Source organism: Gigantopelta aegis, chromosome 6 (assembly GCF_016097555.1).
Source record: "Gigantopelta aegis isolate Gae_Host chromosome 6, Gae_host_genome, whole genome shotgun sequence".
NCBI classification, from domain to species: Eukaryota; Metazoa; Mollusca; class Gastropoda; order Neomphalida; family Peltospiridae; genus Gigantopelta; species Gigantopelta aegis.
Window position 1 is genome coordinate 24,088,004 of NC_054704.1, and position 17,255 is coordinate 24,105,258.

Below are 17,255 nucleotides of genomic sequence, written 5' to 3' on the forward strand. Positions count from 1 at the left end.
TCCAGTAGCCGATGATTAATAAATCAGTGTTCTCTAGTAGTGAGGTTAAACAATTTATTTTTTCAACTGTATTACTTCAGACTTAAAGTTCTGTAGACCACATTTTCAGCTCCTTTCTAAAAACAAAACTGATATTTCTCCAATCAAAATCCCCTCTCATTACCAGATTCTCTTGAATGTACTAGATAATTGGGGAAAATACTATCTCCTAAGTAATGTGGCCTCTTAAAACAAGTGGCTGCTGAATAGAGGTGACTGTTTGAACAGATCTAACAGTACTGCCTTACACGTCTATTCCCATACTTAAAGTTAAGGTTTGTTTTGTTTAACAACACCAGTAGAGCACATTGATTTATTAATTATTGTTTGTCAAACATTTGATAATTTTGAATTGTAGTCTTACAGAGGAAACCCACTACATTTTTCTATTAGTAGCAAGGGATCTTCTATATGCACTATCCCACAGACAGGATAGCACATACCATGGCCTTTGATATACAAGTTTTGGTGCACTTGCTGGAATGAGAAATAGCCCAATGGGCCTACCGATCGGAATCGATCCCAGACTAAACGAGAATCAGGCTAGTACTTTACACATAGCTATGTCCCACCCCTCTATTCCCAAATACACTTAAAACAATAAATGTTGTTATCTCTGCAGCCCACAACAACATACTGATCAAAACAGACAGGAGATGAGAAAACCTGCCCACCGAGTTGAACATGTGACACACACCGCCCCGACGTCATGTCTACAAAATACAGCCAGCCCGATGATGATGCACAGCACGCTACTGAGTGCTTACAGCTGACTGAATCAGTGTCATGACGACCAACTTCTGATGAAGAATCAAATGTTGATTCACTGTTGTGACTGTTGTCCAATGATGAAGAATCAAAGTGTGATTTAGTATTGTGACCATTGCATGATAATGAAGAATCAAATGTTGATTCAGTATTGTGACTGCTTTTCAGTGAGGAATTAAATATTGATTCTATGTTCCGATTGCTTGTTGATAATGAATCAAATGTTGATTCAATACCATGACCTTTTTCTGAAGGTGAAGAAAATGTTGATTCAGCATTTTCACAACTTTCTGTGGTTAATGGAGTTAAAGTTACTGGAAAAGACAACCTTCTCCTGTCACTTTGAGTTTTGCTTTGACTAGATTTAACAATAATGTTAACAGTGTCTATAGATAGATCTCGGTTTATCACATCTTGTGTATCTTTGTTGCATGAATCAGTCTTATTGCAAGAGTCCTTTATATTGCATGAATCAGTCTTATTGCACAAATCAGTCTTATTGCATGAATCAGTCTTATTGCAAGAGTCCTTTACATTGCATGAATCAGTCTTATTGCATGAATCAGTCTTATTGCATGAATCAGTCTTATTGCACAAATCAGTCTTATTGCATGAATCAGTCTTATTGCAAGAGTCCTTTACATTGCATGAATCAGTCTTATTGCATGAATCAGTCTTATTGCATGAATCAGTCTTATTGCATGAATCAGTCTTATTGCATGAATCAGTCTTATTGCGCAAGTCATCCTTATTGCATGATCCATTTATATTGCATATATTAGTTTTACTGATATCAGGTCTTTGATACAATTTAGTCTTCTTAGCAGTGAAGCCATTAGCATTAGGTTGACTGGATGACAGATACTGTCTGTCAGACAACTGGTTCTGGTTGGAGCAGGTCAACACAGTGGGTGTGGAGTAGACCGCTGAGTCTGTCTTGTATTTCCACAGCTGTTTTCCCTGCTCAGACAGACAGTACAGGTAGTTGTCATGAGATCCAATCAGAATGATGGAACTGTTGTCAGGCTGCCTGCAAACTGCAGCCGATGAAAACACAGGTGCTTCCGTACAGAATATCCACTTCTGAAAATAAAATAAAATAATTAAAATTTTCAAGGCTACCTGTATCTTTGGATGAGCATAAAATTTAACAAATTATCTATTAAACTTCGAAAAATGTAGAAATTCAGCTATTTTCTAACACAATATCGTTGTTTTAATGAAATTATTTTACCAAATTAAAATAAAATGTGCTAATTGTTTTTAAAATTAGCAACTGGCGAATTTGCGAGTGCCAGAGCTATCTATGAAGTATAATATAATACAACACGAATTAGTATAACAACACATTGAAAATGTAAAATGTTTGAACCTGTATTCTTAAACAAATATTGTGTTTTTATCGAAGGTGAAATGCAATTTTGATGCTCTTTAAAATGAAAATGGAATATGTAACATATTATTATTATTTTCAAAAGGAAAGCAACAGTTACAAGTATAAACTGTCTGCAGATCTGGTTTATAGAAAGTTATGCCTTTCCTAATGAAATATTTCGTATACTCAAGCATTTTAGAAATACATTATTATTTTTCAATTAATTTTGGGGGATTAGCACTCTACTAAAACTAATAATTAATTTGAGAACCAAACTAAGTTTTAACACCAATTCTACAAAAATGTCTGCCTTCAAATTAATTTAGTATTTAATCATGCTTTCAGGGGAGATAAAACAGACTTGTATTTTTAAAAGAATCAATTCCTGAAAATAATAAAATGTTAGTAGTGTAATAAGTATAGAACAATACCTTGTAACCAGAGCACGACACGCAGTGCACTTTCCCATCGACACATCCAACAATCACACTGTCTGACAGAACGAGAGGAGACGAGAATATTGGTTTTCCAGTATTGTATGACCACAGCATTTGACCAGTGTCCTTTAGAAAGAATAAACATGAAATACCAATTATTAAACCATGACAATCTTGATTCTGAATAGTTTTTACATTCATCTATATAAACTTTACTTGTACATGTATTAATGAACAAATTGTAACTTAACATAATATAATGTAAGGTAATGTAATGTAAAGTTATAACATAATTTAATATAATGTAAGGTAATGTAAAGTATAACATAAGACAAAATACATTCAACAGAATTAATTAAGAGACAATACATGTTTTGGTACCTTTTTGTTAGTGTTATATTATGTTAGCAAGTTTCATCACAGATGACTACTAGAGCTGGGCAGTATTGAAATTTGAGGTGCGGTATCGGTATCGGTATTTTTTTGGTGATTTACCTCAGTATTGGTATGGTATTCGGTACTGACACGAGACCGATATCAAACACTATTTTCGGTATACTCAGCTTTAAATGCATGCCTGTGTTATGGCTCACCCACTAATTTCATCTAAATACAATTGAATTCCATACACAAGGCTCTCGTCTGATTTATACCAACCCATTTTGCATTCGTCAAATATAATATGAGTGCTTTCCGGAAAATATTTGTGAAATTTACTCGGTACAGTAAATTGGTATTGACATAATACCGATACCGAATGGTATATACGGTATACCGTCCAGCTTTAATGAGTACTGAACACTTTTTAAGTATATTTTGACCAGTAATGGCACCCCCACACCTTTCCCTGTTAAGGTGCTCAGAAGGTTGGAAATGCTATATGTTTTAACACTTAAAATTCAACATTTTCACAAGAGAGCAGTTTGGGTCTTCAAATACAGGGGCATAGCCAGAAACATCTTAGCATTACGCACGCCACTTTTTTGGGGAAACTTAATTACTGAAAAAGGGAAGAGGACATTTTATAGAACAATTACAGACAGCCTAAACCTATTCCTGGATTCTTTTTGCATTATGCACATGCATACTGTGCGTAATAGGTGCTACACCTTTGAAATACATGGATTTTTATCCCTCAGACAGTACCCTCCCCCAAGTTTTAAATACACTATGCAGGCACTAATAACAAAATAAAATAACAATATAGCTTAGCACAACACCAAACCATACCATCTCGCATGTTATTATACCACATCACACATAAAGTAAAATATGTGAGTTTCAAAAGACAAAATTTACAATCACAACTTACAATATGAACTGCTACCAGGTTTCCGGCAAGTGTTCCTGCATAGACAGTTCTCTGCTGTTGGTCCAGTGCTGGAGATGAAAAGATGCTGCCTCCACCAAGATGACATTTCCAAATACACTCTTCTTTCTACAGAATGAAAATATCAAACAAACGGTCTCATTTACTGAAAAGTAATCAACTGAAGTCCAAAATCCTCTTGAAGAATATTCAGTAGAAAAAGCAAAATGGTAGGTGACGAAACCTTATGTGCTATTTTGTCCTAGGAGGTTTCTACGAAGTCATTATAGGTGACATAGTTACAATTTAGTATGTAGAATCTGCCTCATTGTAATGGGTTTTTTCACGATTTGTTTCAGGACAAAATGTGGGGGGGAATCTAACGTAATCAAAGGCAGGAGAGTCATTTAGTATAGTTGTTAAATACAGGGTGTAGCAAGGATTTTTTGTTTGGGGGTGCAATTGAGTAGTTAATAGTCTAAAACTCATTAAATGAATAGAAATTTCTATAAATTTTTTGGGGGGGAGCAACTGCCCCTCCTTGTCCCCCCCTGCTGAAATATGTGGTTTAGACTTTAAATTCTGCTGAGAAAACGAATTTAGAAAACCCTAAGATTTCATAATTTGTCTTATTCAATTCCTAATCAGAATCTGGGCCCATATTTTCGAAGCTATCTCAGCACTTTGAAATCGTAAAACCATCATCACAGTGGCAATGATGTCACAATGGCATGTGTTGTAGTGATGTAGCCTACAATGGTTTTACGATTTCGTAGCGATAAGATAACTTCGAAAATCTGTTGTCGGGGCCATACCCAACGTAAAATATCTTAAGGGCATTAAACATAGAATCAGGGCTCAGTAATACAGGGTCTTCTCCAGTTGGTTAGAAAGGGCACTTTTAAATTAAAACTTTTTCATATTTACCAACCCCTCACCCTTTTTCCCTACTAAGTACAGCCTGGAGAATAATAATGATCATAAACAGAAATATATGAGTCATTTGAAAAATTACACCAATTAAAACAGAAAAACCAACAATGGTACCAACATACCAATCATCATCTAGAATTATCGTAATGATACAGCTGTCAAAATACTACCAACCCACCTGTATGTCGACAGCAAACAGATGTTTATCATGTGACCCAAATATGACGAGTGACGTCTTGAAATCAACAGTGGGAGAACTCTTGATAGATCCACCAGTCTGGAACCTCCACTTAATTTCTCCTGTCATCAGATTTAATACATACAGGTAGCCATCATAACAGCCTGAAAATGAGATTTAGAAAACAATTTTCAAAAGGTAAGTGACATATAATGTACTGAACCAGTGTACATGTTACAATTGTAGTTCTATATGTATGTAACTTTATATTTAGGGCTGTTCAAAATCATCATATTTTTATAAATGTACAAAAAAGTATTATTTTTTGCTACATCACATCCCCCTTCTAAAAGTGCTACCTACACCCTCCTAACAGTGCTACAAATGTACATCCCCTCCCCTTCTAAACATGCTACCTTTGTTCCACCTCCGATAAGTGTCCATCAAAAATGCTGATTTCGCCAGTGATATTTGTATCAGTATTTTATTTTCTTCTGTTTACATTGTATGCTCACAATACTAAAAGTTAGTGGAGAGGAATAGACCATTATGAGAACTAACACAACACCTCATTATTGAAAAATATTATTAAAAATATTTATTTTGGTTACTTTTACTTGATGCCCTATTGCCTACATCCACCACACAAAAACATTTTATGGCTCTGATAAAAAAAAACCTGCCTAAACAAAATAACATTTGAACCTATTTTTTCCGATTGTTGTGTATTGCATTTTGAAAAGCTGTAACCCTCACCCACAACCACGAATCTACCACAGACACTGAGGCAGGGTGATGACTCAATTCTGTCTCCAAGTGTGGTTCTCCACAACACACAGCCTGAGTACAGATGTACAGCACAGAATGTATGTGAGTGTGAGCCAGTCAATACGATATGGTGGCCATCCCTGAAATTAAAAATGACTCACATAACAATAAGTTTATAATTTATATGCTACTTTACTTGTTAAATAATTTTAATACCTTTAGATATATCCGTGTTTAGAAAAAAATAATTTCCCCCTTATATTGTAGAAACTATTACAACAATATTACCAAGAAATGTTAATGGATTTACATACGGATGGTCAGATGAACATACGTACAGACTATGCCATATCATAATATAACCTGTCAAAAAATTGGAGTATAATAAATAAATAAATAAATAAAATAGCTCTGAGTAAACAATTTATGAAACAATTATTCAACATCAAGTTACTTAATTTTAACGTTATTAAAAATTAATAAGATAGGCACCATTTATGAATTTTAAAATAAGCCAACTAAATTATGATCAGAAACCGACCTGTGTAACGCTATCAGTGGTGATGCATCTACACACTTCCTTGTGTCTTGTTTCCATGACAACTCCACACGTAGTTGTCTGCATGCCGTGTAGCTACTGTTGCTGTGAGAAGGTACAAAGTCTTTACATAAGAACATTGTTCTGTTTCCCCTTGTTTTATAGCCAATAAACTCACTGGTCTCCCCACCAGTACAATACTGATTAGAGTGTTGTACGCTTTTACATTTGCATTTCACATCTACTGCTTCAGATTCCAAGTCTGTAGTTTCAGATTTATGCTTCCTTTTAAGAGAGCATTGTGGAGTTATCTTTTCCTGTTCACATCTACTGTCTGCACAGTTGTTTGTTTCAGCACCATGGCTCATACCTGTTGAAACCAAACCATTGGAAGCTGTAATTGAGTTAGTTGACATTTTGAATCTGTGTTCACTTTCTTTAATTCTCTGATGTTCTTTAAGTTCAGTGTCACGTCTTCTATTGGTTAACATCTCAATATGATTCGAAAAATTCTCATTATTTCGAGACAAGCTCCAAATTCTATTCTTCATATTCACAGTATCACCATTGTCAGGAAAAGTGCATGAATGTGTTGTCTGTACAAGTGTGACAAAGTCCAAGAAGCTTTTGTTCAGCACAGTTTCGAGAAGTAAGGGTAATCTTGTATGGAAACATCTCTCCACTCTGTTGATGAGTTGAACAGCTTTAAAAGAATCTCCACCCAGGCTGATAAAATTATCACTCTCCTCTACCTCAGCAAACAAGCTGTCTCCAGTTACTAGTAAATCCTGTAAGAAACAAATAGTTTTAATTTTTCCATGACAAATAAGATACTCGGTCTCAGGTTTGCTCACTGGCCCTGGAAAGACCGAACCTGTGAGGGTCATGTTAATAGAGTTCACGTTCAAATAAGAAAGAAAGAAATGTTTTATTTAATGACACACTCAACACATTTTATTTACGGTTATATGGCACCAGACATATGGTTATGGATCACACAAATATTGAGAGAGGAAACCTGCTGTCGCCACTTCATGGGCTACTCTTTCCGACTAGCAGCAAGGGATCTTTTATATGCACCATCCTACAGACAGGGTAGTACATATCACTTTTGATATACCAGTCATGCTGCACTGGCTGGAATGAGAAACAGCCCAATGGGCCCACCGATGGGGATCGATCCCACACCAACCGCATTGAGCGAACGCTGTACCACTGGGTTACATCCCGCCCTAGGTTCAAATAAGATACACATTGAAACCCCCACCAAACACAGATGGTAAAGGGCCACCAAGTTTAGTTACATTAAATGATTAAGTAATCTCTTAAACGGAATGACAAAGTGATTCTACGTACATGTATAAATAAGATACACATTGAAACCCCCACCAAACACAGATGGTAAAGGGCCACCAAGTTTAGTTACATTAAATGATTAAGTAATCTCTTAAACGGAATGACAAAGTGATTCTACGTACATGTATAAATGGCTGCCAAATGAATTTTGGACCTCTTATTAAACTGTGTTTTCTTCAGATGGCCAATGTGTTAAAATATATTTACAGAGTGTATACCACCAAATGAAATTGCACAGATGACAATAGTAACATATGTGGTTAAAACTCCAACCTGCAGTGTATCAATCGACATATACACCACAGATATAAATACTACCACCCCTCACCCTTAAAGTGAAACAGAAAAAAATGGGGGTCAAGATGCTCATTTCAGAGATAACAGGTAGTGTCTATGACTACCCTATTTCTGCACAAAATTTTAGTACTTTTGTTTTGCAGGTACCCCATACATGTTTCAAGCACAAGGCTACTTAACACAGTGGTACTAGATAAAATAAACTTGGATACATTTTTGGCTCAGATGAAACTAATTTTTTTTACAACCAACACTCACATTTATCACAAATCACAGGACTTGAGGTATTAACTGCTCTATCAAAAGTTTGGTGCACATCAAACTTTGACCTGTTTGCTTTAGTACTACCTACAGTCATTCTGTAATGACTATTATAATTATTTATATTATAAAAAATAATAATAAAAAAATTATATAATTATGTAAAACCAGTGTAAAGAGATGTGGGGAAACTACAATACAATACCAAAATCAAGGTGAGTATATTTTAAAACTTTATGTATACAAGTCAACTAAATATGTCTAGTGATCATCATTTTTTCCATTTTGTCAAGCGACAAACCTTCCATAGTTTCTGTGACCACTCTATTAATTTATCTTCTGGTGGCAGATCTGACGGATGATGATTCGGTTCCTTCACAATCTGAATAAGTGCTCTTGTGTCAAGTTTACCTACATAATAAAACAAGGTTAATGACCATTATTTTCCTTTTTAGTGGAATCCTTTCATCCAAGTAATTTTCATCAGAAAAACACACAACAAAAAGATGAAGATTATGCAAAGTTTATAAAACATCACACTGGAATTTCATACTTGAAGATAATAAAAATAAAAATACCATAAATCCTTAACCAGAGGTCTACCTTGAACAGAAGCCTGCCTCGATTAGAGGCCAGTCTCAGAGCGTCTCTATAAAAATAGAGGCCTGCCTTGAACAGAAGCCTGCCTCGATTAGAGGCCGGTCTCAGAGCGTCTCTATAAAAATAGAGGCCTGCCTTGAACAGAAGCCTGCCTCGATTAGAGGCCAGTCTCAGAGCGTCTCTATAAAAATAGAGGCCTGCCTTGAATAGAAGCCTGCCTAGATTAGAGGCCGGTCTCAGAGCATCTCTATAAAAATAGAGGCTTGCCGTGAATAGAAGCCTGCCTCAATTAGAGGCCTGTCTCAAAGTGTCTCTATAAAAATAGAGGCCTGCCTTGAATAGAAGCCTGCCTCGATTAGAGGCCGGTCTCAGAGCATCTCTATAAAAATAGAGGCCTGCCTTGAATAGAAGCCTGACTTCTATAAAGGACAACTTCTGCTATTGTATCTTTGTCAGGTTAATAACCAAGTTATACTCGTCATTTCCATTGCATAACATTAAAAGCCTACAATCATACTGTGAGAATAGGAATGGTGAGATATGAGGTTTCCACATGTACAAAACATTTTGGAAGCCTACAATAGAATATGACCTTACAATAAAGCTAGGTTAGAAAATTTTGATGGAAAAAAAAAGATGTTTGCCATGAATAGAGGTCTGCCATGAATAGATGCTATATCTTTGAGCATTCAAATCAAACAAATATTTTCATATACTTACCATTTGTGACACCCAATAGCCAATGTGTATTTTTTAGGCTGGAGTGTTGTTAAACATTCATTTGTTCGTTCGTTCATTCGTTCGTTCATTCATTCATTCATTCATTCAAATAAAATGGCTTCTATTCCAAGGATTTATGGTGTATCATTCATTCATTCATTCAAATAAAATGGCTTCTATTCCAAGGATTTATGGTGTATCACTGGTTAACTTCTAAGGTGACAACAATCTGTAAAGGAGAAGACTGAAAGAAGAAGTCACTGTTACCGTGTTTGGTAAGCGGCAGATCCTCCAGTGCACAGACTCTGTCAGGCCAGTATTGTCGAGGTAGAATTGTTTCGATACACTGCTCAACTTGGGAGCCGACACCATTCAAGGATTTGTTTGTCGTGGAAACAAACATCACAAGTTCAAAGTCCATCATGAGAGCTCTGCAGTCTTTGATCTCATCCAGTCTGGAAAGAACTACCTACAATGAAATGAAAGAAAGGTTTGCACATTTTAAAGGGGCAGACACTAGTTTCAACCCGTGAAAATTAACACTAAGTTTAGTTAATTTACAAACCTGTAACACATTTGGATAAAGTTAGAATTGAGTGAAACATGAGTCGTGCTTTTGAAATGGTGAAATACCCTCTAAAAATAGACTAGCATACTCCATAACTTACTTCTCAGACGCACGTGCGTTTTTAAAAATATGAGAAATGCATTTTGTGATATTAAAACCAAAACACTTCGAATGTAAGGAAATTGATAATCTAAACCATAAAATCTAAGTAAAGTATGATTTCAGTTGTCAAAAAAGAGCTATAATAGTAAAAAATATTCCTTAGTGTTTAAAAACTAAGGTAGGCCCCTTTAAAATCATTAGTTATTAAATATATTGTAATTATATATGTAGTTCAGTATGTGTGAATTAAGACCTGCTATGTTACAGTAACAGGGGATGTCTCTTTTCAGATTTGTTTCTCTCTTTTAGTTTGTTGTTGATTTTTTATGATCTGTTGTTGTATCAACACACATAATATTATGCAGCAGCTAAAAACAATGTTTTATTTTACAATAAACAGTGACTAGTATGACTTCTAACCTCTTGAAGAGCTTTGGTGTCGAGTCGTTTTCCATTTCGTTTGACCTGCTCGTCAGTCCGATGGAGAAAAACGACTGAACCATCCTCTCTCACTCTGACCACATCTCCAGTCTGTCTCCACTGCAGTGTGTTGTGATCTGTATCCTCATCCACTTTCTCCTCATCTACATAACAATGTCTTGTACTGCTACCTGAATCATAGCATGTAGAAACACAGTTTATTATCCACATGGTTCAACATAACTGAGTTATGACATAATTTGGGGAAAAGACATCATAACATGACACTGCTTCCCCAGTCCTAGCTCACACTGTGCATGTGAAATATAATGTCATTTAGAAGTACATCCTTGGTGGTGGAAACATTTCAAACTAAAGTTGTGTATTAAAATTGCCTCAGAAATGCATCTAATATTATCTTTAACAGAGATATTAAAACAATATTATTATAGCATTCTTGTGTTCAACTGGCTACTGGCAAATATGACCACCTGTCAACATGGTTTTATTTACCTTATTTCAGAGAGAACCAGCCTCAGTGGCGTCGTGGTTAAGCCATCGGTCTACAGGCTGGTAGGTACTGGGTTCAGATCCCAGTCGAGGCATGGGATTTTTAATCCAGATACCGACTCCAAACCCTGAGTGAGTGCTCCGCAAGGCTCAGTGGGTAGGTGTAAACCACTTGCACCGACCAGTGATCCATATCTGGTTCAACAAAGGCCATGGTTTGTGCTATCCTGCCTGTGGGACGTGCAAATAAAAGATCCCTTGCTGCTAATCGGAAAGAGTAGCTCATGTAGTGGCGACAGCGGGTTTCCTCTCAAAATCTGTGTGGTCCTTAACCATATATCTGACGCCATATAACCATAAATAAAATGTGTTGAGTGCGTCGTTAAATAAAACATTTTTTTCTTTCTTTATTTCAGATAATAACTCCTTATATCCATCATCAGTTATTGTAGAAGGGATCAATGAATATTATTAGACATTATATCACTTTTAAAGAAATACTGGGAAATGTTTATGATCGTAAGAAGTACCAATAAATATTTCCCCTTCTCCTTCTTGCACAGTTTCTCCTCTCTCATCTAACACCTTGATAGAAGTTTCAGACAATGGCTGTCCCAGGGGCACATCTTCAGTTTCTTCTCTAAAACAGTAACAGACATAATTTAGAAAACACAAACTAAAACCTACATTTGTTAAACATAATCTTGTGGCTTCATCCTTTTAAAGATGTAAAATGTAGGGCTAGCTCTGCTATTCACCAAATTCATCAATTGCAATTTTTAAAAACATTTTTTGGTCGCCTAATCACGCCTTAATTTCACAAGGGTGTTTTTATTTCGTCTACCTATAACATTGTAACAGTTCACCTTCATCTGGGTGTTTGAACAGAAGCTGGTTTAACCCTGGCCGGATCTAGTATTAGATACATCACTTACATATTATTATTGTTAGGTGTAAGGCAGGATCATTTACATTTTTGTTTGTGCTATTCAAAACATCTTTTGGTCAATGTGCATTCTATACTCATGTAGAATGTTAATCACTTGGCTCAATCACTCACCTGATATTTTCCAGCATGAAAGACTAAACCATCAATTTGTTTTTAATTTGGTCCTGCCAAGTTAATACACATAAACACATTACAATAAACATATTAATAGACATTTAGTATATGATTGTAACCGTATATGTCAAAAGTATTATAGGTCATAATATATGTGGTTAGCAAAGTGATATTGTTATCCAAAATAACAATAAATTAAATCCAGTCATGAAGTAGATAGATGACTGTAAAAATACCACTGTTGCTATACATAGACAGTTTTTTTGTTTTAGTTTTTGACAGTTACTCTAGTACCTCTATATTACTGGGGTGGGACGTAGACCAGTGGTAAAGCGTTCACTTGATGTGTGCTCTGTCTAGGATCGATCCCCGTCGGTGGACCCATTGGGCTATTTCTCGTTCCAGCCAGTGCTCCACACTGGTGTAACAAAGGCTGTGGTATGTACTATCCTGTCTATTGGATGGTGTATATAAAAGATCCCTTGCTGCTAATCAAAAAGAGTAGCCCATGAAGTGGTGGCAGCGGGTTTCCTTCCTCAATATCTGTGTGGGCCTTCACCATATGTCTGACGCCATATAACGTAAATAACATATGTTGAGTGTGTCGTTAAATAACAAAATTTCCTTCCTTCCTTCTATATTACTGATTTTACTAAAAGATAATTTCCTGATCTTACCCCAATATTAAAGGGGTTACTTCTTGGACAGTTGCCCAGCAGGAGAGTTCCGTGATTCCGTACAGACTGAAAATCTTTGTCTTGTTGTTCTCAGCCCTCATACCTCTAACAACACGCAGTGATGGGAATCTTTCACCGCCGATGGTAAGAATACGCAATGCCGATGTTGCTGACAGTAAAGTGCTTCTCAGTTGCCCGGCTGGAAATCTAGATAGCAATGCAGGTGTCACCTTGAATGAAGAAAAAAAGACATAACTTTATAAAGCAGTTCATTAGACTGGTTTCTGTGCTTCACATTAAACCAAATGACCACTTCGGAAACCAGTCAAAACTCTGGCTGGGTGAACTTAGGGCTGGCACTTTTTATCATATTTATACTGGTCAATATCTCACAAATAAATCTGATTAGCTAAAAAAAAATTCACATTATATGCAGATTTAATCTGAATAATTGAATTTTGGGTCCAAAAAAGAAAAACAGCTACGGCAAATGGTCAACATGGTAAATTCATCTGTTATTTGTAGTTACCCTGCAAGGTTTTTGACAAAATTAATTACTCTTATCATTAATGTACAATTTTCGTAACACTAACCCTAAACTTAACCCATTTTCTCTCTTGGGGAGGCCCCCAATACCCCCTGTTGACTGGTTGTATTCAATTCCATAGTGCCATACCCTAAAATGTCTTTCTGGCAGAAACACTGCCCTGTACATTTATTACGTTTTGTTCTTTATTTTAGTAAATAAACAGATAACAGTCTCCAAACAATTAGATAATTAATATGTCTCACAGTGATTTTTGCATAAAACAATATTTTACTCAAGACAGAAAAAAACACAATAAACAAACAACAAAAAACACCCAGAACTTCAAACCAACCTGAAGAATGGTAGTTTTATGTTTTTCAGATATACTGTGAATTAATTGTTGTGGTGAGAGCTTTGTTGCATTTGGAACTATTAATATGGTAGCTCCAGAAGTCAAGGTCACAAAGAGGTCAATAACACTTGGATCAAAGGTCAATGGTGAGGCAAGCAAGGTCATATCTTCAGCAGTGACTTCAAACAGACATCTGAAATAAATTATGGTAATGAGTGTTAGCTGAAGAGAAACATTCATACAGTGTATGCAACTCTACCTTTGGTATGTCAATTGTTATACGACCCTGCCTTTATAATAAAAGTGTTCACTATCAACTATATAGTTTAAATCTATTTTACTGTATACTCTGTATTTCCAATAGCAAGTAAAAGGTTTAATTCATTCTTTTGCTTTCACATATGTGCTTAAAATAAAATACCTATGCTAAATGTTCCGAACTTTATTAAAAAACAAGGATGTTCATTGTAACGTCATTCTTGATCATTTTCAGGATATCACAACACAGCTGCCATTGAGGAAAATGACACAAACTGCACCACTATTCAAGGGAGTTAACTCAATGGTACTTTATTCTTTAAACCAAAAAGCAATTTAATGCAAGATTTTCAATATTATTTATGAAATTTAAGTACTCACCCGCTTGTCAAATGTGAGTAAAAATTCTGATGGACGAGTTAAAAAATAAAACTACCAGTCCGACGGGCGATATCTCTTTTTCTGACTAATAGACGATGGAAGCAGAGCCAGTAAAAGGTCAATACTTCTCAGAAAATTGTTTGTTTATGTTGAAAGTATGTTGTCGGTGTGTTTTGAATAGATTGTTCTGTTAAATACTTACTGGATGAAAGAAATATGAAAACATTTATATCAGAATATTTAAAAAATGTACTGTATGGGGCTTGATTTCGTTTTCCACATGATGTTTATCACTTAGCAAGGGTACTTAATAATATATCATTTGAAATGGAGACAGTGTATATTATAATATCGTTAAATGGTAATATTGCTAGTGCTAGTAAAGTTTAGTTGGTTCTGGTCCTGCGGGCTAGTGAAATATTTTCAATTTCTGCATCCCTGAATATAAGCCAACCAATCAATTTTCAATTATAATCAATCTTTGAAACATCACTAGAAGTAATATCTTCAGTAGGATTTCCTCTTTAAGAAATATCTACAGTATGTCAAAAACTATTCAAACACTGAAAAGTGTAACCAGGATCTGGTACCTGAGATGTTTAATATTTGGCAGGATGCAGCTGTGAGGCACTCGGACTACTTTAGGCTCTGCCGTTGTTCCTGATGTTGTCAGACAGTAGGCAAGGTCAACACGATTCTTACGTACTTGAATGTCGGAAAGGTTGATGAGAACTAAACCAAACTCAATCAACTCAGTACTGTGTAGAATTTTTCCACCAAGTAATCCTATCATATTTTCAAGTTCCTACAAAACAAAACAATAATTAACTTTCTAAAAATATTAAACAAATACAAACTAATACTAATTTACAAATTTTAAACATTAAAATTATTTAAAATAAATAAATAAAAAATATATTTTTGAATACTTTGGGCTAAATTTACAAAGCCTGTTTTGTCATGTGTATGTACATGTATCCACATAATATGTGTTATATTATATTTACAAAATTTAAACAGCTATGTAAGTATGCTACATAAATATGGACCTTTAAATATATAGCTGTTTGCAAAATTCATCCATTTTGTATGTAGAAATAAAAAAAAAGGATTTTTGTTTCTTCAAGCTAAAATACATTTGATCTATATATATAGAGAATATTTTGTTTTCAAAATCTTGATTAATGATAGTTGTAGTCAATTAAAAATTGATTAGCAACTACTATTTAATGTTTTAAAATTGTATAGTGATCTCTGAAACTTGAGTAGCGAATCGTAACGCGATATTGAACAAAATGTTCCTGGATATACTGATGAGTCAGTGTAATTCATAGAATAAGTAGCTCATACTGACCCAGACAGGACTAGCTTAGGGAAAGTTAAACTTTTCAGAAACCCACAGTTATTTTCCAACAAAATATCAATTATTACATGAAATTATTTCACCAACTTAAAATAAAATTTGCCAATTGTTTTTAAACTCAATAAGCCACGAATTTGGTAAGTGACAGATCTAGCCATGCACCCAGCTCTCACTCTGAGATGGCAATTCAGGTGAAATAGTCATCCTATGGACTAAACACCACTTTATTTAAGACCCCTCACACGTACAACTAGGAAAATAAGCATTCTACATAGCAAAGCATTTTCAGGGCAAATTTTTACTGAAATATCTCAGGGCAAATTTCTTTTGACCCACTCTCGAAATGTGATCCCATACAACCCCTGCAATTTCCCATGGCAATTGGCAATGCCATGGAGATTACCGTGGAGTTGTTAGTTCTCCATGACACTTTTTTGTCTTGATTTATATTCAAGTTTTTTTTTCAATGGCATGTTTTTTTGCCATGGACATTTTCTTAATTGTAGGGGTTGTCATATGACTATTAGTGTTCTAAGAATAATCAAACATTGTCAGACTTGTTCAGATAGTACAACTAGAAAATGAGCCTTCAGTCTGGCTACACATATATACACACTCACCTTTAATACATTGATGTAGATCAACAGATAACCAACATGCATCTTGAGGATGCTCTGTTTGACAAATCCGAGACCATCTGTTTCAAATGGATAAACAGCTGATGATGTTAGCAGAACTCTGAAAATATTACATGAAATCATGAAGTTTGCAACTTTCAATTTTATGATTTAATGGATCATCACATAACTGACTGGCTGCTCATGTCAATTTAAAGTTGCATAACTGACATGCAATCAAAATTTATAAATCTAGCTCTGGTTAAAGCATGTATACCTAAGATGAATTTGTATATATATCTAAAAGTTACTTTTAATTGGTTTTTAATCTTAATTCAAATAATTATTTACCAGTACAGGCTTTTTTAATGTTAAAATAAATAAATATGGTAAATAAATAAAATTAAATGTTAAAACTGGCTCAAATGAAATAAAATTTTAAAATGCATCTTACCCGAGAAAAACAGATGGTAAATCCAGTGATGGTGGAATACACATTCCAACAATCTGATTGGACACACCATGGTGCTGAAGAACTTTTGAAATCTGCAAAAATGAGAATGAATTTTTTTTAACTGGCATAATATGATAATTCAAACATAAATGCTTAGAAATCATGTATACATGTATGTATACTTCAATAATAATTCAGTATTTGAAAACTACAAACATGTACTAGCACATCATATAAAAAAATAACAACACAGAGATATGTAAGTATATGTACTTAAGTTAACATGGTAATCAGTAATAATGTAAATTTAAACGATTAACAGAAGATAATTCAGTCAGTTTTGACAGAGCTGTGTAAGCATGTATTATGTATTAACAGGTAT

At 34.9% G+C, this 17,255-nt stretch overlaps 1 protein-coding gene across 1 annotated transcript; it reads right to left on the reverse strand.

Moving 5' to 3' along the window:
* Positions 1-443: 443 nt before the first annotated feature.
* On the reverse strand, positions 444-16,961 carry LOC121376170 (beta-alanine-activating enzyme-like). The gene is made up of 15 exons (XM_041503979.1): positions 16,874-16,961; positions 16,423-16,540; positions 15,030-15,244; positions 13,801-13,993; positions 12,920-13,149; positions 11,710-11,819; positions 10,670-10,860; positions 9,847-10,048; positions 8,561-8,670; positions 6,349-7,133; positions 5,796-5,947; positions 5,040-5,203; positions 3,932-4,057; positions 2,614-2,745; positions 444-1,890 (listed from the first exon to the last, which is right to left on the reverse strand). The coding sequence occupies exons 1-15, from the start codon at positions 16,915-16,917 to the stop codon at positions 616-618; spliced, it is 4,047 nt and encodes a 1,348-aa protein (XP_041359913.1). The 5' UTR covers positions 16,918-16,961; the 3' UTR covers positions 444-615.
* Positions 16,962-17,255: the final 294 nt, after the last annotated feature.

Coding starts and splice junctions, on each gene's coding strand:
- LOC121376170 (XM_041503979.1), bottom strand. CDS start 16,917: ATGTGTATTCCACCATCACTGGATTTACCATCTGTTTTTCTCGG. Junction 16,541..16,873: donor TTACCATCTGTTTTTCTCGG/GTAAGATGCATT, acceptor TAATATTTTCAG/AGTTCTGCTAACATCATCAG. Junction 8,671..9,846: donor TCTGCCGCTTACCAAACACG/GTAACAGTGACT, acceptor TTTATTATGTAG/GTAAACTTGACACAAGAGCA.